Here is a 22721-nt window from a genome sequence, read left to right as displayed (position 1 = left end):
TCAAGCTAATTGGCTGAAATTGGTTAACAATCTAAATTTTATGATTTGATTGTTGTTCCAGAAGCAAATTCTAAAAACCTTTAAATTATGTAATATATGATATGTAGCAATCACACCTAATATTTTAATCAAATTTGCTATAGGTCAAACTCTGAAGGGTGCTTGGTGCAGGATTCGGCTGGCAGCCCTACTCTTAACTTCGCTCTCACGAGTCAGAAACAATCATTGAACAACTATTGCATCTAACAAAGTCAATTGTCAATATTAGAGAACAATTATGTCAGCAAAACATCCATATACACACAGAGGTCAGAGGTCAAAACTCATTCTGTCAGTTGTGAAAGGAAAAGGGTAAGGCAGACATACAAGCAATCCCAAAAGCAGAACTGTGATGCCCAGACCAATGTATTTGTTCTCTGGTTCAGAGATCTCCTCAGACAGGGGAGCAATGGGTCCCCTTTGTAAGAAAAATAACAGAACTGCCCAATAAAATGCCACGTCACTGAAGAATGAAGATACTCCGAGCAATGCAAGCGTGACTCCAGTCAAACGTGTAGACACCTGTCAGCACAATACAAGCCAAATCACCAGTAGGTTACAGGGTTTTGACCCAGGTAGTAGATAAACGAATCTCCAACACAACAGCTACACTCACGACTCACGAGTATCTAGTACCCTCTTCAGAACCCATATGCATCTAGTACCCTTCTTCACCGTATGTAAGATTATCTAGTATATAAAAGAATCTCTAACACAACAGCCACATTCAAATGTCTTAGAACCCACATGCAAGAGTAAAAGGGTACCTTTCTTCCCCACAAGGCAAAAGAAATGCGTCCCCCATCAAGTTCTCCTGCTGGAATACTGTTGATAGCATTAATAAGAAGTCCAGCCCAGGCCCATAATACAAGCGGGTTAACTGACAATCGAGCTCCCTCTTTCAGAGCATCACCAAGAAGTAACTTCGCTGCAGTAAGGAAAAATTTCATCTTACATGTGATGAATAAGAACACAACCATCTGCATAATTAATTGACAGTCTCACGGAAATATAAACAGGCAGAGCTGCTTGCAGTGCAGACTTATAAATTTGAGCAGATACAATTGCTTACCTACACCTCCAGCAAGAAATGACTCATGAAAGATGGCAGAATCAATAACAATACCAATGCCATCATTTGGAGGCAAGATAAATCCTAATAGAAAAAGAGTGAATCCCAACAAGAATCCAGCCATAGGCCCCGCAACTGCCAGCTTTAGAAGATCCTGGCGGTTGGAGACAATGCTAACAATCCTTGTAATGGCGCCAAAAGAACCAATCTGCAATCAACCAGTTCATCATCTACATAGGGAAAAGGTTAATAGCTGGTAAGATCTAATGTAGCACATCGAACTAATCTCTATCCAAACCAGATATGTCATTCCAGGTGCTTAATGAAAATCATAACAGACAACAAGAAAAATCTGGGGCCGCTTATAGGAAGCTAGTTCCCTTTCTGCATGAGTCGTCTTCAGCAATTATCTAGTTCTCAGGAATTAAATTATATATTGTCATTATGCTCTCTGTTCTTGTATCCCAGAGGACATCACAAAATAGTCATTGCACTCAGCAATTATTTTCAATTGCATATTCATTTTCCTAGCTGATTCAATAATTCTTTGCTGAAATTCATTTAAATTATGCACTTCACCTACTTCTTCAGAAAAAGACACCATGGTGGACAACAATTACACAGCAGATGGACAAGTAGGGGATGTAATACTTATGTATACTGTCATGAAAAAGCACTTGGTAAAATACTATCATAAAGTAGTTGCATCTGATCTTCTCTAGGTTAACTTCAAAGGCTTTTCCTTGGCATTTCTTTGATCAGGCAAATAATCCTCTTCAAAAATGTAGTGAACAAACATATACCCAAAAAGCCAGGCATCAACACTTCTTTTTTCTCTCTTATAGGCCAGAAAGACATCAACTAATTCATTAAAAACCTACATCAACACCTATTCAGTTTCAACAGAGAAAGGAAATTTCAGCAACAAAAACAGTTTGCTTTTCCTGCAAGAGAGCATGTTGATGATGTGAACTGACCAAAAGATTGCTAGATGAAATATCTGACCTGCCAACTAGGAACAAAATAAGGCACTCCAAGTTTGACCCCAATATCTCTTGCAACCAAGAGGTGTCCAACTTCGTGGGAAACTAACACAAATGTTGTAACAAGTGCTCCAGGAAGGCCTTCTTTCAACATCTCAAGATTATCAAATGTTGATCTGGAACATCAACATAGACCTAAATTATTGACCAAAAATCAAAACTACTTGCTCAAAAGAAAATAGCGAGTGAGCAAGCATGACATATATCATATATGTATCATCCTGTATGTATGGCTTGCAGTCAAAAGACGTCAATCTTCAAGAACTGAAGACAGGCACAGTAATGATGTGATGCATTGGTGGGTATGAATGCAGGCATGTGCTCCAAATGAGTCAGTTTACTTGCCAGTCAAATTTATGCAGTATGTCTCAGACAAAGTCTGAAGCAGGTTATTGAGATGTCTTTTGCAGAAATAAATCCAACTGATATGTGCCCAAGGCAATGAAGGCAAGCTAGTAGGTTTGGACACGAAATGAGATAACGCAGCCAATTGAACAAGTCAAACTGAGCTTATTCAGGATTCTTAGAAAAGGAACACTATAATTTGGCTCCTGCCAACAATCCAAATCGATCATTAAAGAGAGAAATGATTTTTCAGAAAAAATGATGATATCTAGATTCCAAGTTTTTTTTTTTTTTAATCAAGGGAAGTGCCCCTTTACTAAAATTCACTTTTACGTATATTACCTCTTAAATTAATAAGAAATTAGTAATAAAAATTGTTAAGAAAAAAGAAAAAGGATAATAATGTAAGATAGCCCAATGATAGATGAATGTGAACAATTTCCCTGATTGCTCTAGGAATTTTAGGCTTAAATAAAACAGTTGGAAAACGATAATATGATGTTTTCATCCAGCAAACACAAATAAATAATAGATGAAAGAAACCTCGTACAGCAAGTTTGACTGCAACGCAGGCACGTTGCGTAGGAGTAAAGTGAAAAGTGTAACAAGTCCAAAGGCACCAGCAGCAAACCATTCTGGGACAGCTGCAGAATGAAAGTTCTTTTCGTAAAGTATAACTATCACAGAGTGCTATCACCAGTTGGTGAAAGACTGAAAGATATAATTACCAGTTGATTCTGGCAGTAAAGTTTGTTTAGGCACTACTACTGCAACAGGCTTATCATCCTCCGGATTTATGAGAAGGAAAAGTTTATATTGATCTCCAAATTTATCCTGTTAAGGCAAACATACTTTATATTTAATAATCATATTCCTTGAAAAGAAATGGAATGAGAACAAATCAAATCACCTGCATCCTTTTTGTTAACTTTTCATAGCTGGTTGTTGCCTTTCCCCTCAGATTTCCCTTGAACAATACTCCACCCTAACAAATGCAGATATAAAAAAGAACTTTGAGCAACCAATCCAATGGTATATTATGTCCCAAAGACAAGGGGAAAAGATCACCTCATAAGGTTCTTGGCCAGTCACAAAAAATGTATCAAAACCAAAAACTTGATCACGAAGAATGTCGATCGTAGCTTTAGGGACCTTGATAAGTTCACCATATTGCTGCAATAATTGCAGATCTTAGCAAGGATATGAAAAACTGCATTAAAATCGATGATCAAATGCAATAAAAGGAATTTATGGTGAATATCTCCAATGCCATGTTCCTGGATGCAGTAAACATGGTAAAATCAGAGATCATACCTTCATCCCGGGTAAAGGAGATCCACTTGAAACCTCTAAGTCACCATCTTTCTCCTATGGCAAGCTCAAGTTATCACTATTATCAGTCATGAGACCAAACATCACTATTCCATTTTTTTTTAGAGGGAATGCTATTTCTCATATAGTTTTTCAAAAATTCTTACAAAGGGGAAATTATTAAATTTGTGACAATGAAGTAAAAGTGGAATTATTTACCTAGGTCAAGTATTATTTTACAAGTTTGTTCATTATATTGGCATTGGCATTGGCATCTGCATTCTGCATAAGACTAGGAGATATCTTCTGCAACTTAAATTTCTAGAATCAGCATGAAATATCACTTGCAGTATTGGTTATTTTCCTGCTAGTCCGCCACTTATTTATCAGCTAACAAAAGGTTTACCTGGATATCATCATCATCATCATCATCATCATCATCATCATCACCATTCTCCAATTTATTTTCTGAATCTACCATTTCTGTGCTGCCAGAGTCATCCCTATCCTGTGAAACACGGTGCCCTGAACTAAAACAATGGTGCCATTGAAATAGCAAGATAAAAGACAGCGTTTCAAACACGTCCGACATACGTCTTGCCTTCAACAGAAAGGGAAAAAGATACGCTACGCTGGACAGCGTTTGGAATTTTCTTTTAAGTTGCATAACAAAGTGATCTAAGTATAAAACGCACTTGGTTTGGTTGAACAGCAAAATTTGTAAATTACTTGAAGAAAGCAACGCCCATGAAAATAGAATTGACAGCCTGCATATGGGTATAGAAATTACTTCACTAATGGAGGGGTTATTAGAATCAAGATGTTCGTTGTTGCTACGGACAAGTGTGTCTGTTGAAGGTGGTGATTGTGCGTACTCGGTTTCTCCCTCATCCTACAGAATATAAATGTGTGTGCGAGAGCACATGTGTTTGTAATGTATAAATTTCAATATGATGGAAGAAACATATATTATAAACTGTGGAGTGAGAAAAGTTAGTTGATGAAAAAGGAGAGAGTAGTGTGCTAGTACCTTCCCCTGTTATCATTGCTCTCAGGTGTAGCCTCCGTGATCGCTCGGCATGCGATCTGACGCTTGCATGGTGGTCTGAAATTCATTGTGAATGAGAAAATTAATGGGAAAATTGGGAAAAACGAGAAGAAGAAAAGACAAGAACCTGCGAGCAAGGATCCTTGGTCTCCCGCAGCTGGAGCTATTCCAGGAGCATCTCCTTGGTGGAACAAACGAAGATGTCGAGGTTAAGCAATGACTATGAGTGCAGAGGACATTGTGGCGAGAAAAATGGTGGGAAATGAGGGCGATATCTCTTTGGAGAGCCAGTGTGGTCAAATCCATCTCTCTTACAGGTTCAGTATGGTATGGTATGGTATGGGAGATACCAAGTGCGGAGCAGAGGACGAGAGGCCGCAGAGATCGGGCTTCTTATCTTTGATATTTTGTCAGCTTGTTACGTATCCGGTCATCTAGGGCGGCCCACCACTACATCATTTTCAGGTTACAATCCAATACATCACCCCTTTCATTATTTTTTTAATATAAATTTTGATGTTTGGCACATATTTTTTTCAGTTATAATTTAAATTTATGTGACATTTAATTGGATCTAATTTTAAATGCAGTGAATTTTTAATTATAATAAAATTTAAAATATTTAATTTTTAAAATACAGTGCAATCAAATTTTATATTTAGTTTAATGTAACTGTATTATAAAATTTTATGTTTTTTTGAAAAAAATTTGTAAATTTAGAATTAGAAAACAAAATTGTGTATATATATATGAGTCTATGTATATGTAAATATACTATATATATATATATAGATAGATAAATGTATATTTGAGTATAAATTTTTTTTTTTTTAATTTATCATTATATTTAATATATTTCTATAACTTCTAATAAGTTATATTTAATTATATATTTTTTAATGCATATTTTAAATGAGGATAATATTAGATAGTTAATGTAATTTTTATAAATTTTAGGTTATCAACTAACTTCAATCAATTTTTCATAAGATGAAGTATTATTTAATAAGTAATTTTAGTTGAACAACAAGGATGTTTGATAATAATAGAGAACGTGGAAAGGAGAGGGAGGTGAAGCAGATGGTTGAGAAAAATAAAACACAATCACTATATGATGTACACTTTGCAAGGGAAATAAGCTATGTCCCAAAGAAAATATAATAATAAAAATAATGAAATGACATAACCGAGAGGGCTTATGAGAGCCATGGAAGAGCATTAATAAAAGTTCAACCTACTAGCCATGCTTTCTTGAACTGCACTTCCGCAGGATCACCAAAGCATTGGGCCTTGATCAAATTGAAGTGGGTACAAAAACCAGCCGGGCCTTGAACCCGACATGTTTTGAGGAGGTAGCAGGAGGCACAATCCATCCCTCGGCCTTGGATCAGAAGGCCCCAAGTCCTGATACCATTAGCTCCATCCTGCCGTACTTCCATGTCTCCTGCCTCGATTGCCTCCACAAGAAGGATCCCATCAGGGATAGGCTTCCCTTCATCCCATCCCCTTGTGATGTGCGGCCACTTATCCGCCAATGCAGGTTCTCTCTCCAGCCTCAATGAGGATGATGATGGAGAAGGTGATGTCGACGACCCAGCTGCTCGGTCTCCATCCCCCGCTCCCGCTGCCGCTCCCGAGAATATGTGAAACAAGGATGGTGCTTCTCCTATGCTCTTCACTATCTGTGTATACAAACAATATGTCAGACAAAGACAACAGCGATATATGAGGAAGAATAAACATATATATATATATATTAGAATCTGGCAAAGAGTAAATTAATAATCATCAGAAGCAAGATCCAGCTGGTGCCAGAAATTAAATGACCGATCGAGGCCTACCTCACAAATAGATTCGTTCATCCACTCGTCCAGTTTCTCCGGGGCGATCGCTGAGGCCTTTTCGGAATGTTTCTTCTTCAGAATCGGACGGATGGCCGGAAGATTCTTCGGATTCGAGTATGACTGATCTAATGCTACTGCGGACAGCGGCCTCTGCGACAACGCCCACGACGATGATGGCTTTAGCCTTCGCCATGAAGGATGCGGTCTTATGCCATTGAAAAGGTTGCCGCACTTGTCCAAACCGGGGAGCAGTGTAGAACCGAGAGGCTCCAAGGTCTGTGACGGATAGGGCATCTTTCGGCCGGCGAGGAAGGAAGGCGAGCTTTGAACTTTTTATTCCAAATCGACGGCGGCCGATGACAGATCAATTCAAAGAGGTTGAGGGGAGGGGGGTTATAATAATCTGATAAATAAGTGTATATATATATATATTTATAGAGAGCAAGAGCGAGAGAGAGAGAGAGGAGGGGCCTCTCCAACCTCGAATTGTTTTGCGTGGTATGTCTCTCGCTTGCAGTGAATCCAACTCCGGTCATTACTCAGCCAACCATGACTAAAACATGAAATAAACACCAATCAAACCGAGCAACCTGGAGCCAAACCATGGGCCCACACAAGCACATGCTCAGAAGGCAGTAATTGATTTGGTTTCACCGCTGTCCGCTGTTCAAGACTGGCCAGCAGATTTATACCCGTGTCGAGCGTCTCCCTAGCACGCTCCTCCATGTGCTCGATTGGTGTGTCGCACGCGGTCCACGTGTGCAAAGAAAAGGAAATTTATTTTTCTAATCCTTAATGTTTTTTAATTTTTCTGATTGATCCTCTCAGCATTTTTCTTGTATAAATATAAATTTTAAATAAAGGAGATATTCTGATATATATACTACAATATTATTAACTAAAATAGAGAATGCTACATTAGACAATACAGTATAGAAGGAAAGAAAAAAAAAAAAGATTGATAAGCTAGTGAAGTAGGGTATTTACCGAAAACTACTACGCCAACTACTATGGATGCGTACCTATACTAAAATTTAACACTAATACTGGTGAAAATAAAAATATATCTTACATAAAAATATATAATTATTAATTTAATTTAAAACAAATAAATGGCTTAGAGTGTACTTTTGACACATGGCTTGTGAAAAAATAAAAAAATATTTTTTAAAAAAAATAGCGTAGGACGTGTTTGGTGTGATTAGTGTTTTCTTGGTTTTTTTTAAAAAGAAACACGAAAAATGTCTGCCATGTCCATTTTTATTAAAAAAATAATAATATACTGCATCAAAAAATATATGTGATCTCTGGGTTTTACATTCCTTTTATTTCTAATATACTCACATATTACTTTTTATATTTTAATTTTAACAAAACTTACGAGAATTTTGCACATAGTATCCCCAACCATTTTTATTAATTGACTATATGTTGTTTAAATTATTTTACAAAAAAATAAAAATCACTGAAAAAGTAATAATATATATTACACTGAAAAAAATTTAGAAAGAATTTTGCTAAACTCCTATGTGGTTTGTTTTTTTTTATCAATTTAAGATTTGTGATTTTAGTTATAATATTTTAATTCTATATAGTTAAAACTTTGTAAAAAAAATGTCAAAAAACTTAACACCGTTAATTCAAACATGAATTTACCTTTTTGGCTCTATTTACATTACTAAAACACATATTAGTTAAGTACCATTTAAGTCTACCTGCAATTATAACTTGAATGATTTTTAAGTACTATATAAATAGGCTTAAGTGGTTCCTATTAGTATATATTTTAGTTATGTAAATAAGAGCAACAAAATTAAATTCAGATATATTTTTAATCAAAATCAGATGTTATTAATTTTTAAAATAAATAAATATGAAAAACATGTTTGAATATCTATCCAAGAGAATCGCTAGATTACCGAGTGGATTCCCAAAGGTGAATTTGCAAATGCAAATTTGAAATCTTGTAGGGATTGTAGAATATTGTTCACTAACTATTTTAATAGATCAGATACTATGAAGTATTATTTATTTACTATGTACTAAGTCACAATGTATATTTTCTAAAAAGATTCATATTATTCAACTTTTTAAAAGTTGGATAGCAAGAGAGATTTATTATTAATGGTTATGATCATTGATATATCATTTTGGACACATATGATAAACTCTAATTGCTTCGCGTATTAGCAATCTCACATGTTAAATTTTTAGAGGATTATTAAACCATCATAAGAATACTTGTCTGTCTTTTGATGGTGTTTGTCCCTTTATATATATATATATATATTACACAAATATATATTTATGTACTCTTTAGTGAACCCAATTTATCTATTTTTTTTCAAACAATATATATAATTAGTCATGAAATATTTAGATACAGATTTAGAAGTATCCCTAAACACGTTTGACTGAGTTGCGGTCCTTGCTCATACAGACATTACACGTCCACATTTAATTTTGCAAAAAATGATGTGCGGATTCATAAAAATGGGAAAAAAGAAAAGAAAAAAACCCGAGAGAAATGGCCATGTAGCAGGGACAGGGACATGGACATGGAGGAGGAAACTGCGTGGCAAGTTACAAATTGACTGTACACGGATTCCTGATAGTTGGGTGGGTATCTGACTATCTGGCATCGGTGTGGATCAATAATCCCTTAGATAATTAAAAAGAAACTACTCACGAGTCACGTCACTGCAACAGTCTCCCACTTGATTGATCTGTTTCCCAATCCAATCAAGGCATTGGGCACCATCCCATTGGCGGGCCTTCCTTCTCCTGCCCCTAAAGTCATCTTCTCGAGCCATTCGCCCGGATTGGAGATCTGATCATGGCGCTACCTGTGCACTCGTTGTTGGTGGCGGCGCTACTCTTCTTCTCCATGGTGATAGATCCCCTTCCGGTACTTTTCCTTAGATCAACCTTGCGGGTTTTTAAATTTCTCTGTATGTATGTGTGTGTATATGTGTGTGTACGTTTTTTTTTCTGCGAAATTCATTGAGCAAGCCTGATTCTCTGCCCAACGCTTATTCGAAGCTTGCTGCTTCTTGCATCCCTTTCACATAAGTAGCCGATATTGTATAAACTGGTTCTGCCGTTAAATAGTCAGATTTTTATTTTATTTTCTTTTCTTTTCATCTATTTATTTAGTTACTTATTTTAAATCATGAGTAGTAGATGCCTCATCTCTTCAGTGGAAGAAAATGGAGGCGGTTCTGTTCATTCGAGCTTTTACCTTTTGTGCTTCTTGCTTCAAAAATATTAATTTATTTCTTTTGTCACGAATCATCTTAATTTTGCAGGTGGTTGCTGTGAAACCCATCCCACAATTAAGTTCTGAATCGATGATCCTTCAGGTATCTCTTATTATGAACCAAACTTGACACTTGAGATCTTAACCCTTATTAAACTCGCTTCCTTTTAATTCTTATCATTTTGTTTCTGCAGGATGCTATTGTGCAAAAGGTTAATTCTGATCAATCCGTTGGATGGAAAGCATCAATGAATTCTCGTTTCTCCAATTATACTGTGAGATATTACTGTTATCTTTTTTTATTAATATCTTATCTAGCACATTGAAAGCTTAAGATTCATCAGCTTCTGATTACTCTGTTGCCGTACTGTAGATCGGCCAATTCAAGTATATCCTTGGAGTGAAACCAATGCCTCAAAATGGTTTGGGATATGTTCCTGTTAAAACTTATCCAAAAAACCTAAAGCTGCCTAAGCAATTTGATGCAAGAACAGCTTGGCCTCAGTGCAGCACCATTGGGAGAATACTTGGTCGGTTATCCCCGTTTCTCCCTATTCTTATTTGTTTGTTTTCTTCCTTTAAAGGAGACTAATTCTTTGTTTTTATTCTTTTTGTTTTCCTTCAATTGTTGCTGACACTGTGATCACTTAATTGTCTCTTTTTATGCATGGCCATTTACTGCCAAAAGATCAGGTAAACTTGATTCTGCTTTTTGTGTGCATGCCCGTTGCTCACTTGATTTTTGCCTCAGGCAAAGAACTCAATTAGTCTTTTCATGATGCACAGGGACATTGTGGCTCCTGCTGGGCTTTTGGTGCAGTAGAATGCCTGTCTGATCGCTTCTGCATCCATTTTGGCATGGTTGTTGATTTCTCTTTCAAATCATTGACTTCATGTCATTTATCAATCTTCACTTGTCTGACTTATTTTTTTCTTTGTCCATATCCATATCAGAACATTTCCTTGTCAGTAAATGATCTCTTGGCTTGTTGTGGTTTCATGTGTGGGGATGGTTGTGATGGAGGATATCCGATATATGCCTGGCGTTACTTTGTTCAGAGTGGTGTCGTTACTGAAGAGGTATCATATTTCTCATTTTGCATCTAACTTTCTTGTGATTATTTGATTTAATTAATTGATGCCAGAAGAGTACGTTGGTATACTGCTTATGATTGATTATATTCCAAAATGCTATGAACTTGTTTGTTTAACTAATTTGTAATGCATCATCATTTGATATTTGCTTTTCATTTAAGCTCGCATCTCTTACCTTTGTGGTAATATTTGAGAGAAAATTTAATGTATTTATAATCATAAGGAGCAGTGTCAACCGAGCAATCAGTCAACTCAGTGTTATCAAGGCGCTCACCTAGGCATTAGGGGCCGCAAAAAAAGGAACAACACCGGCGAGGCGCCTTACCTTTTGACATTTTTCTATACCTTTAATAAAAAACTTATTTACTACGAAACTATAGCCTCACCTATCTTAAATTACCCAATCATAAATAGATTGGTTGTAATATTGTTAAAATCAAACCTATCCAAATTTAAATGTTGTTTGTGATGTTAAATACTCATTGTTAAAATCAAACCTATCCAATCATTAAATTAAAGTAATGTTCTAATATTGAAATTAAAAAAAAGATATAGCCATAATTATTTGAAATTAAAATACTCATTGTGCTAAGAACATATTTGTTTTTTAAATTAGCATTAAAATTTTATGACTTTGTATGAATTTTATAGCAATGATGCAATTCAAGCATATCTTGACTTGAAATAAACATACCAACTAAGTCTAATGATGATATTTAATTAGTTATATTTAGATTATATTTTAGGAAGAATGGATCAAACTTTATAGTCATTAGTCTTAAAATAATCTTTTTTATGTGATTAATAATATTATTATCTTATATTATATATAAGGGCATGCGTCTTATTTCACTCGGGGGAGCTTTTTTTTACGTCTTGAACCTTAGGAGATATGAGAGTCCTAGTGGCTAGGGTGCGCTTTGCGCCTTTATTTATAACGTTGAGTTAAATACAGAGGTTATATAGATGGGTGCTAGTTCGTCATAGTGAAGAAAAAAAACCTCTGATTTTACATACAGTAACCCTAGTGTTGTGATCATTTGTCTTGTCTTGAGCAGCATCATCAATTTAGGACATTCTCAGCTTCCTTAATTTGCTTCCAAGTGCAGATGATGCAATTGCAATGCTATTTGCATACTTGTCTTGTAGGCATTGTGTTGAATTGTTTTTTTTCTTCTTTAGTAAATCTACATTTCCATTTTCACAAGATAAATATGGTATGATGGTTTACTTTCCAGTTTTTTATTGGTTGATAGCTGTTATCTTTTGTTTGTAATCTGGTAATTTTATACACGCATTACTACTCTTATGGCTGATGGGTACTCAGAAAGGCTTTCACAAATGCATAATTGCTCATGTGCATATCTTTTTCTCCATCCATTTCTCTTTTGTTAGCATTCAGCAGTCAGCACTGAAGCATAATATCTTCTTTGGGCATTAATTCAAACCAACTGAAGGGTGTTTTTTTGCCTGCAGTGTGACCCATACTTCGACCAAGCCGGATGTAGTCATCCAGGTTGTGAACCATCATACCCAACACCAGAATGCGTTAAAAGGTGCCAGGATAAGAACCTGCTCTGGGAAAAGACTAAGCATTTTGGTCTCAGTGCTTACAGAGTAAACTCCGATCCACATGATATCATGGCGGAGCTTTTCGCTAACGGTCCTGTTGAAGTTGCTTTTACGGTTTATGAGGTATGGAAAACAAACATCTGTTTATCCATTCTATTTATAAAAATAGGTTATCCTTAGAATCTTATCTTGTGTTCATTTATGTAAGTGAGTGAGACTAGTATGCATTTCTCATGGCTTGGACCTCTTGTGCATTTGTATTTCATCCTTGGTCATTATTCCCGTGGCTTGTTTTTAATTTTATACTTGCCCGTATGAGATGGGTTTAATCAATCACCTTCCATCCATGACCTTTATTAATTTTAATAACTAGGTTTGATGCTTGCAGGATTTCGCACATTATCAGTCAGGAATCTACAGGCACGTCACAGGTGACGTCATGGGTGGTCATGCAGTGAAATTAATTGGGTGGGGAACCAGTGATGATGGTGTAGATTATTGGGTCTGTTTCTCAACTCCATATAACTTACTAACTAACTCATGAGTGCCAGCCGAGCCCAATTCTTTCATTACTTATTTTTGTTTCTTCTGTGCTTTTTACGTTGCAGCTTCTAGCCAACCAATGGAACAGAGGATGGGGTGATGTATGTCCTTAAAACAGATCTCTCTTATCATGCAAGGTTTTTCTTTGAAGTTTCAAATTTTCATTTCCTTTGAGCCTTTTTGTGTTTTTTTTTCTTCTCTTTCCAGGATGGTTACTTCAAAATAGTAAGGGGCAGAAATGAGTGTGGGATTGAAGAGGAAGTGGTTGCAGGGTTGCCTTCAACTAAAGCCTTGATTCGGAGCAATGCGGGCGTGGACACAACCGTGGAAGCCACTATGTGATTCTTACTGTTTCAATGCAATAAAATAAATACTCTAGATTCTAAATCACAGAATCAGAATGGCTACCAATTTGTTGGAACACGCTCTGAAAAGATTGTGCCTTTTCTTCTATATAAACATTTGATGTATATTAAGAATGGAGATGGTTATGGACCTATGGTCAGTCATATACCTTGCAATAACGGAAGACAGATCTTTGGCCGATATATTTTTTTTATATTCTTTTTCTTAAAATCTTCAAGCAGTATCCCCCTCCCCATCCAGAAAGCATTCTGCTTGTGCAGGAAATGGATATCCATCTGTCCTTGAAATTAATTAATCATACCAGGCGTGTGAATTGGCGCGCGCATGGTTGAGATTCATGAATCTCAACTCAAGCATATCCTTTCTGAAAGTTTCAGAGAGGACAATAGTATTATAGGTTAGGAACTTAGGAACTTAGGATCACACACAGACACAGGCATACATATGCATAATTATTAGTTATTAGTTCCTGGATTGGGTAGGGTAAGCAAGTCTGGTGGATTTTCTCCGTCGAAAAAAACTAAAAACTATCATAGCGGAGGAAAATAATAATAGAATGAACAAGTAAGTGATGGAGTTGTCGGTGAGAACAGTAGTAGACCCATCGACGGCGCACGTCATCATCCCCCGGAGCAAGAGCATCATCACCACCAGGACCAAGAACAAGAATGGTTTGAGAATGATAAAGAGTGGGGAGACAATGGTCATGCCCATACTGCTGCGCCGACCGCAGCTACCCTCGGTAACCATCACGACAGTGGAGAGAAATGAGGAACAAGAGCGCAGCCGTGGCAGACCAAGTGATGTGCTACGCATTCTGGACGCCCTGCATCTCCCTGTAGATGCGGACACCTACTCGGCTCTTATCAAAGAGTGTATTGACTCCAGAGACGCCGTCCAGGGTGCCAGCATCCACGCCCACATCCAACGGAGGACTCGTAGCTCCACCAGAAACAGCAGCGATCACTTGATCCTGGCAGACCGGCTGCTGCTCATGTATGCTGCATGCGGTCGTCTGCGGGATGCTCGCCAGCTTTTCGATGAAATGCCCATAAAAGATGCCATCTCACGGCTGACCATGGTTTCCGCCTTGTCGGACAGGGGCGACCACGTGGAAGCTATCAAGTTGTTTGTGGATATGCACCAGAACTACAGTTGTGCAGGAAGTAGAGGTAGAGGATGTAGAGCCCACTTGTTCGACGCAGCAATGGCCATCCTTAGGTCATGCATTCGAGCTGAGGACCTTCAGCTCGGGCAACAGGTTCATGGGTTGACCCATGAAGCTGGTCGGGTCCGCTGCTTGCTCAGATTCACTCGTGGTGCGCCGCCTCCTCGTCCGGTTATACAGCGGCAAATATGGCCGCTTGGACTACGCGAAGACGGCATTCAATGCGATCAGCAACAGCATCCTCGCACCAACGATGCTCCTCACCTCCGATTCCTATTGGCTATTGGAGATGAAAGCTGTCAGAAATAGAGAGCCTAAGGAATTTATATATGCTCTACGAGGTCCTCCTGTTCACCCTAGTAGTCTAGGAAATAGGAAACAGATAGCCAGACATACAATGTAGAGAGACAGTCAAGATAGCAATCATTATCCAAGTTGTTTGCGACCATTCCTCAATTCTGCAGATTTTCATTAACTAGCCAAATTTTAACATGACAGTTATGACACCAGATTGTATAGCCGCCACTAACATTCCCTGGCAACAAAACAGTCAAGATTGAAAAAAGACAACTCTTTTAAACACCAAATAAAATGTACAGGAAATTTCTATCATCATCTGACCATGACCATCTATTGATCAAATGATAAAATCACGACCAACAATGTATCTATTTGCAGTGTGAGCTCACAACACTGGCTGGAATAACAATCAGGGCTTGTATAACTTCGAGTGAAGGTTTCACACAACACAACAAAACAAAGCTCACTTCTGGGAACTCCCAAACGCACCAGTAGCACACATCATGTAAATGTTCAGTTCTGCTATATTATATGAGTTCAAATCAGGATCATTGCTTGCTAGGATCAGCTGCAGGAACCTCAGCGGGGTATTTAGACATGTCTATATCAATTAACAAAGATAGGTCATATGGCCGTGCAGACGTCGCAGATGCTTCCTTGAGCAATGAAGATTTAATGGCTTCTAGATCTGTCTGGTCCTGTACTGAGTTTGATATTGCAGGACTACTGGAGCCCGATGAGGACACACTGGATAGCTGCACTTCTTCAAGCTTGCCCCCAAACAAATGCTTGTTTCTTCTCACAGCATCCATCTCCTGACCAGTGGGTACAAATGTGCGTGATCGATATTTTCTTGCTCCTTCATCACCCTCAGTGTTGTTGTAGAGCACATAGTCATGGTAGGTTGGGGCAAACTGTGAATAGATACCCCAGTAAAATTCTGTGGACACAACAATTAATGAAAAAGTCATAGAATTACCTGATGGACAGTATCATGGTAGAAATCGTTAAACTTCACGGCGTGAGAAAGACTTCCTGTAAATCCACTTGATGTACCAATCTTGGCACCTGCATACTCTTTGTAAGGGAATGCATAAAGATGGCCCACAGCTGCAAGAAGCATCTCAACACATAAGATGAAGTTTTGGAAATCAGCAGCATCTTCCGCATTCTTTATAAATCCAGATTTGGCAGCAAGAAAAACCAAGACACCCTGCATGTAAAGTCAGGTTGCAAACATTAGGAAAGATGTATTAAAGACAGCCTGCAACATGAAGAAGGAAATATAATTTTTTTTGTCCACCACAAGTGTGATAACAGTACTCCATGAAACTAGTATCATGAGAAAAGAAACAAACGTGTTGCACAATTAAAGAAGAGAGCAAAACTATCAGCGTTAGACAATTCTTAATACCTCTTGAATACTGAATGCTTAATGCAAACAGTTTTACACTTTCATTGCAGATGAACAAATAGCATACACAAAAAAAAGTAGAAAGCATACAGAAAAATATACAACGCTGATCTACACAGGTATCAGACCCTCCTCAATTGCCAAACAAAACTTGCCAGACTAAGTGAGTCTGTATTACAGCATGAACTACCTGGAGCAGAATTATCCAAAGGACACAAACACATGGACATCAATGCAATCAGAGAAAACTTTGTCCAAAGCATGCTCAGTTTCTAACTCGATAAAAATTACCATAAACAAACCAGCCTGTCTGGCCTTTCCTGTATTTCCTATTCCACAAATAAAAGGGTCATTGCAACAACCAAACCTGACTCAAGCTGTTTAAATTCACTTTTGTTCATCTCAAAGTTACTAGAAAAGTTTAACTTAGCATTGCCCTTAAATCAAGGTAGATTCCTGTTCAAACCCAAAATTTTCATCATTGAAATATTATAAATCACATGATAACACTTATGGGGTAAGCTTAATAACTCTCTCGCCAAATGCAAGCATGTTGCCACATTCCAAGATCATTTACTTATGCAAACAAAAAAGCACATCCGACACTAGTGTTTTCATTTCTAATTTCAATTATAGTCCAGAACAAAAATAATGCTTATCCAACACTATCATATATGGCCTCTGCTTTTAGAAAGAATATATGACGCACTATCCCTCTAAGCCTTTGCATTAGTTCCTAAATGACACTTTTTAACTTTTTATTATTACATATCCAAATCAATGAAGCTGGTGTTGGTTGTCTTAATCTACAGTCAATCAATATTATCCTTAGACTTCACATAACTTTTAGGTCCAACTTCAAGGCGAATGATATGGCTCTGCTTAATTAATACAGCATTTGAAAGACTAGTTTAATCAGGGTTTGTAATAAGACATACATCACTACCAAAATAACATATCTCCACATAATATGGGCTTTTATTCACAACCAATGCACCCATGCTTATTAAAAGCGCAAGGCACATCAAGGCTTTAGGGGGTCAAATCACCTAGGTCCAAAGCTTAGGCGTGCACTTTCTCAAAATTTAAAAGAGTTAAACAAAATTCATAAAATTTATAATACAGACTATAATTTCATAAAATAAGAAGAATCAAAATTTAAAGTTCAAGCTTGGACAAAACATGTATAGAACGAAATAGCATATTATCAACATAGCAAAACAATCATTACACACTACTCTACTTCTACTAACAAATACTACTACGTTAGGAAATCCTAATCGCTATCAAATTCTTAAAATTTGAAAAAATAAAAAGCTCCCTTTGTTTCTAAGGGTTGAAATTTAATTTGATGATCATCTAATGGCTCATATATATCTAGCTCTTAAAAACTGAAATAAAAAAAGAAAGAAAAAAGTTGCACTTTCCTAACACGTACCTCAAATCGCCTCAAGCCTTGAGGCAAGGGGCACACCTTAAGGAGACTCTTTAATGTTACGCACCTTTGAGGCTCCAAGGCATCTAGGTTGAAGTCTAAGGAGCCTTGTGCCTCAGGTGTGCCTTTAATAACTATGAATGTACCTTCTCTAATTATAACATTCGACAGTTCAAAAAACACTAATTGTCACAGGAACTTTTACTTTAGTCAAATTTTCAGCAAAAACTCCAAGAAGGCACTAAGTCTTCCACACTTCAATGATTCAAATCATTCTAAATGGCACAGGGGTACTTTTACTTTAATCAAATTTTCAGTAAAAACTACCTGAAGGCATGAAGCCCTCAGCACTTGGTCTCAGCCACTCAATAACAGGATTTTCTTGTGAGAAGAAGGCAATGACAGCACAATGGAAAGTGCAAGGGAAGATATATTATTTCTCAAACTTAGAATGATTACAAGTCTCAGGCCAAAGGGCCTTATACAAAGACAAGAGGGTGGGAGAATTTGCACCTAACTTCCTAAAACCAAAGTGAGTGCCACATCAGCTCATCATGTCATCTGGCCATGTAATCCACCATGTATTTTTTATAAAATGAATCAAAGTGATAGAGTCAATTTAATCCTGATATTCTTTCTTGAGTAATTGGGTATTTGGTAATGCATCCAAGTCTCACAGCACTCAAATCACAGAAGTGTTTCATCTGTGCTTAATAATTGTCAAACCATGGGATGCAGGAAAGACACAAAACTGCCAATCCTACAAGCTTCCAAGTCAGCTAGAGCTTCTCTTTCCTATGATCTAGCATTGACTAATTTAATAATAAAGCAAGTAAACTGCTAGAAATGATGGCTGTGTTATGAAAATAAGAAAAAAAAAACCCTCTACCCTGCTTCTTCCCCTGATCTTTCTTTCCCTCTTCCCGCTGGGGTTCCCCGGCTTTGCTTGGCCAGGATAGAACCAGCGCTTAGGTTGCGGCTAGGAGCGGAGGTTGAAGATCCGCTCTTTACCTCTCCCCATCCCACATTTAAAGATGAAGCCAATGGCCAAATTCTTAAGCCATAGAAATACCATACCACCATATTGGCTCTGTGAAAGCTACAACCATCTTATAATAAAATTATATCCTGTTTCTCCCTATGTGCTTTAACCAAACAACTTGACAAGCTTGAAAGTATAAGAAGAGTACCTGCCAATAGGTAAGAAATACCACAGATTTAATAATTATAAACTTCGGCACTGGATTGAATGGCTTAAGTAAATCTCTGCATGCCATATAGAACAATGCAAGTGCATAAAGTGCCATTGAGTATGAGATGGTATAGATGATCGTGATATAAAGATAGGATTGATTTGCACTGAAATTTCCATCTTCATATTTCCCTTTTGCATAGAGTATGATGGTAATTGCGACTAAAATGGGCTTCAGAATCACAAACTGCAAACACCCTTGTTTGCATCTTCGTATGAAACGCCTGATCAAACAAAAGGACTATTAGACATGCATTGCCCATAAAATACAAGCTATAAAAATAACCCTAATAGTTCCAAAAGCTTCTGATGTAGGCAGAAATCCATGAGTCAAAAAGAAAGATTCATGGGCCAGCAACATACCCATCAAGTGGAATGGCAGGAAAGCAACATGTCATTAACCACCACGAAGGCTTCAGAACCCGACCACTTAAACTTAATACAACAGCACCTGGGCCTCCCACCCATGCTAGGCAGAGTGACAGAAAGTTATAAATGACCCAAGCTTCGTAGCTGAAAAAGTTCCAAAGAATTCGTATCAAACTTCATAAGCCAAAAATGAGGTTGGTGTGATCAGGTCATATTGAACTAACTCAAATTTTGAACATGATGAATAAATGCAATCTAACCTCCAATTCCCTTAGTGCTCCTTACTTAGTGCAAAGTGATTGTTGATCAGAAAGCCAGTAATCTGTATTCCTATATTTTTGCTGTTTGCTAACATATAATATGTATAAACCATCCAACATGCATTTCAAAAGATGATTTAAAATCAGACCAAATAACTACCATCTATCTAAGTGCCGGGTGGAACTTTCAGGCAATTTGGAGATGGTTTCCATGTGTTAATAAAAACAATAGTTTGCATCAAATGCAAATGAAGATCTTTAAAAAGGCATGCTGTGGTGGAAAAATTCCATTAGCCAAAATCTTCACTACACAATTACTGTCAAAGAAAAATAGTATTAAACACAAAATCTGAAGTTTTGAGAATTATCACATTTATTACATGAGATTCAAAGAGTCAATGGAACATCCACAAACATTACAGAAAAGTTGTCGAGCATCTCTTTCTTATATGAATGGCTTAGCATTTATGGAACAAGTCTACAAGAAACCCTCAAAAACAATGGGATTGTTGATAACAAATAAAAAGAATGGCAAGAAGTCATAATTCACAAGTGAACTCTATAACACAGATGCTTCAATACAGTTAAAAAAAAATATTACGAAAGAAATTAAACAGTCAATATACTTACACTTCTCGAATTGAGATAAAATAGATTGAGTTGTCATCTAAGGTAAGTGATAGGAATGACATAAGTGCATAGACCTGCCAAATAAATTACAAGTGAGTTAGGGAAAACAATCACATGAGCATAAAAAGGTAATAAAATTCAAAGAAGTCATAGTAACTCCTAATATCACAGATTCTTTTTCATAAATCAGATTAGAACTATCTGATCACCCTATGTATCAAGCTTTGACATGGCAGCCTTGTAAGGAATAGGAAACAGGAATATATAGCAAAAAAAGAGGGGAAGAGTAGAACTTTAGTAGAAAAAACTGCCCATGGCTTGACCGAGAAAAAAAAAAAGGTGGTCCTAATCTACTATATGATATTCTGATAAAACCCATTCGACATTAAATCCTCTGAGGTGCCCTCAAAGGGAATGTTATAAATCTTCTTTTTTGGCTTGCTGGCAAGGTCCCATTGCAGTAGTTACAGCTTTTTAATATGCTTCATTTCATGTAGGAGGGGAGCTACTTACGTTATGCCTTATGGCTTATTGCTACCACAAGAATGGCCAATGATAAGTAATGTTAAAGAGACATACATAACATGAAAAGAGAAGGAAACACAAGGAAGAAGATATTATTTTCTTTATCAAATCATAGAAAAAATATAAATAAAAAGAAACAAGTAAAGGGTGTACCGGAATCATAAAGATGATGCGAACTATGTAGCGCTGATACGTGGGCTCTGTGTAATTCAAGAGGTGTCTGTATATATGTAAGAGCGCCAACGCCATGGCACCGATTGTGCATGGCAAAGCAATGATGATGTATATTATAGGTGCCATTAATATCTTGAAGAAAAAAGACTGAGGTGCGCCCACTGATAAATCGCTTAAAGAAGAAACCATAATACACGATCATCTGGTGTATTGAGGACAAACTAGAAAAAGGGAATAACTGAATCGAAGCAACTAACCTGGAGAGAAGCGTTACAACTCGCAAGTCATCATCTTTGTGCGGATTTCATGGTTGGCCGCCGTACCGCACTGGGCAAACCTACAGTTGGGGACTAATTTGACCGCCTGGAAAGTTCACGTCCCCCGGAGATGAATTCCAGGTAGTGAGGAAGAGGGGATAAATATAGTATAGAAGAGTGGCAACAGATCGAGATAAGCCGGGGAGCAGATCGGAAGGGAAAAGGAGGAATCCTTCAAGGAGGAGGGCCTGGAAAAGAAGAATTCAGATGGAGAGTGAAGGATTGTACCGGAGAAAAGAAGAGAGGATGATGATGATGATGATGACGATGATGATGAGAGTTCCCCACTTCCCCTTAGGCTAGGGTTGGGTGATGGTCCAATTGTAGCGAAGATACGGTGAATGAAGGGGATGCTTGAATTTTTCTCCAGTTGAGATTGAAACAGATGATGAGAAGGTGTTAAAAACACGGAATGTTGGACTGCGATTTGAAAACAGGCACAAGGGAGAGGAGGGAAGGAAGGAAGGAAGGAAGGAAGGCTGGCGGCTTCCCAATGCCGTGGCTTTTTATTTTATTATTATTTATTATTATTATTATTATTATTATTATTATTATTATTTTGTGTGTTCATCTTTCCTTTGCTTTCGATGGAGGGTATATATTTGTGCCACTCACTGCTATGCTAATATGCTATATTGCTATGTCTGGTGAAAAATTTAATAATTTGAATTATGCTATCATAAATCATGTTGAAAGGCCCGGCCCAGATGATATCTGACCCACATTTTGATGAGTCAGTCCATCGCAAACCAACCGCGTCAAACTTAAAACACTCTGATGCGCTCCGCATAGACTACAGCCAATAACAGATTGGAATTTTTTTTCTACTTTCTTTTATAATATAAAAATCTTCAATTAAAAGTTAAAACAAAAAGGATGGATTAGTAGCTATAAGGCCAGCCAACCTGGAGCATTACAAGGAAATTGGACCATTCAACTATTAAACATTTGCATTATCATCGATGGCATTTTTCTAATGAATTTGAAAAGTCTTATATATATATATATATATAATTAACACACTATATATTAAACAAAACCAAATATTGTTTTTAATATGGAACTGCAATGAGAAGGCACTCCTAATTAAACAAATGCTTAAGTTGCCAACCATATATATATATATATATATATATTTATCGATAATTAATGACGTAAAATATCTTCTACAAAATACAAATACATTACCAAAAAGGGTTTTATCTGGGGGTGCTGCCTGTATCGATGTGGAGGTTTGTAAGGCCATAGACATATTTGCCGGGCACGATAGGAGGCCTTATCATCAAGGCAAAAACCCTCCCAGTCCCAGGCTCTCAGCCCACTACCACCCGTCATCTCTC

General features: G+C 37.2%; 5 protein-coding genes across 11 annotated transcripts; 2 read left to right on the top strand and 3 right to left on the bottom strand.

Moving 5' to 3' along the window:
- Positions 1 to 236: 236 nt before the first annotated feature.
- On the bottom strand, positions 237 to 5233 carry LOC120254397 (probable zinc metalloprotease EGY2, chloroplastic). 6 transcript variants are annotated; one of them, XM_039262505.1, is made up of 13 exons: positions 4986 to 5233; positions 4841 to 4915; positions 4601 to 4702; positions 4217 to 4318; positions 3814 to 3867; positions 3568 to 3672; positions 3410 to 3484; positions 3228 to 3333; positions 3050 to 3143; positions 2117 to 2270; positions 1112 to 1319; positions 807 to 967; positions 237 to 561 (listed from the first exon to the last, which is right to left on the bottom strand). In XM_039262505.1, exons 4-13 carry the CDS (start codon positions 4289 to 4291, stop codon positions 310 to 312), a joined length of 1284 nt encoding a protein of 427 aa, XP_039118439.1. In that variant the 5' UTR covers positions 4292 to 4318; positions 4601 to 4702; positions 4841 to 4915; positions 4986 to 5233; the 3' UTR covers positions 237 to 309. The 6 variants fall into 6 exon arrangements, with proteins under 6 accessions (XP_039118439.1, XP_039118440.1, XP_039118442.1 ...); XM_039262506.1 differs by lacking the exon at positions 4601 to 4702; XM_039262508.1 differs by lacking the exons at positions 4217 to 4318; positions 4601 to 4702 and having other exon boundaries at positions 4986 to 5232.
- Positions 5234 to 5939: 706 nt separating this feature from the next.
- LOC120254379 lies at positions 5940 to 7148 on the bottom strand. The gene is made up of 2 exons (XM_039262482.1): positions 6700 to 7148; positions 5940 to 6540 (listed from the first exon to the last, which is right to left on the bottom strand). The coding sequence occupies exons 1-2, from the start codon at positions 6994 to 6996 to the stop codon at positions 6088 to 6090; spliced, it is 750 nt and encodes a 249-aa protein (XP_039118416.1). The 5' UTR covers positions 6997 to 7148; the 3' UTR covers positions 5940 to 6087.
- A 2302-nt stretch (positions 7149 to 9450) lies between these two features.
- Positions 9451 to 13730, top strand: LOC120254399 (cathepsin B-like protease 3). The gene is made up of 11 exons (XM_039262510.1): positions 9451 to 9610; positions 10011 to 10064; positions 10156 to 10236; positions 10335 to 10491; positions 10650 to 10654; positions 10748 to 10822; positions 10916 to 11041; positions 12533 to 12751; positions 13017 to 13130; positions 13237 to 13272; positions 13379 to 13730. Exons 1-11 carry the CDS (start codon positions 9539 to 9541, stop codon positions 13511 to 13513), a joined length of 1074 nt encoding a protein of 357 aa, XP_039118444.1. The 5' UTR covers positions 9451 to 9538; the 3' UTR covers positions 13514 to 13730.
- Positions 13731 to 14082: 352 nt separating this feature from the next.
- Positions 14083 to 15147, top strand: LOC120254387 (pentatricopeptide repeat-containing protein At1g31790-like). The gene has a single exon (XM_039262492.1). The coding sequence runs from the start codon at positions 14109 to 14111 to the stop codon at positions 15012 to 15014; it is 906 nt and encodes a 301-aa protein (XP_039118426.1). The 5' UTR covers positions 14083 to 14108; the 3' UTR covers positions 15015 to 15147.
- Positions 15148 to 15261: 114 nt separating this feature from the next.
- On the bottom strand, positions 15262 to 21865 carry LOC120254386 (transmembrane protein 184A). Of its 2 annotated transcripts, none has more exons than XM_039262491.1 (7): positions 21322 to 21865; positions 21044 to 21236; positions 20366 to 20439; positions 19470 to 19619; positions 19045 to 19330; positions 15985 to 16218; positions 15262 to 15919 (listed from the first exon to the last, which is right to left on the bottom strand). In XM_039262491.1, exons 2-7 carry the CDS (start codon positions 21188 to 21190, stop codon positions 15554 to 15556), a joined length of 1257 nt encoding a protein of 418 aa, XP_039118425.1. In that variant the 5' UTR covers positions 21191 to 21236; positions 21322 to 21865; the 3' UTR covers positions 15262 to 15553. The 2 variants fall into 2 exon arrangements, with proteins under 2 accessions (XP_039118425.1, XP_039118424.1); XM_039262490.1 differs by having other exon boundaries at positions 21044 to 21225.
- Positions 21866 to 22721: the final 856 nt, after the last annotated feature.

Source organism: Dioscorea cayenensis, unplaced genomic scaffold (assembly GCF_009730915.1).
Source record: "Dioscorea cayenensis subsp. rotundata cultivar TDr96_F1 unplaced genomic scaffold, TDr96_F1_v2_PseudoChromosome.rev07_lg8_w22 25.fasta BLBR01000432.1, whole genome shotgun sequence".
NCBI classification, from domain to species: domain Eukaryota; kingdom Viridiplantae; phylum Streptophyta; class Magnoliopsida; order Dioscoreales; family Dioscoreaceae; genus Dioscorea; species Dioscorea cayenensis.
This window is presented reverse-complemented; position numbering and strand designations above follow the sequence as displayed.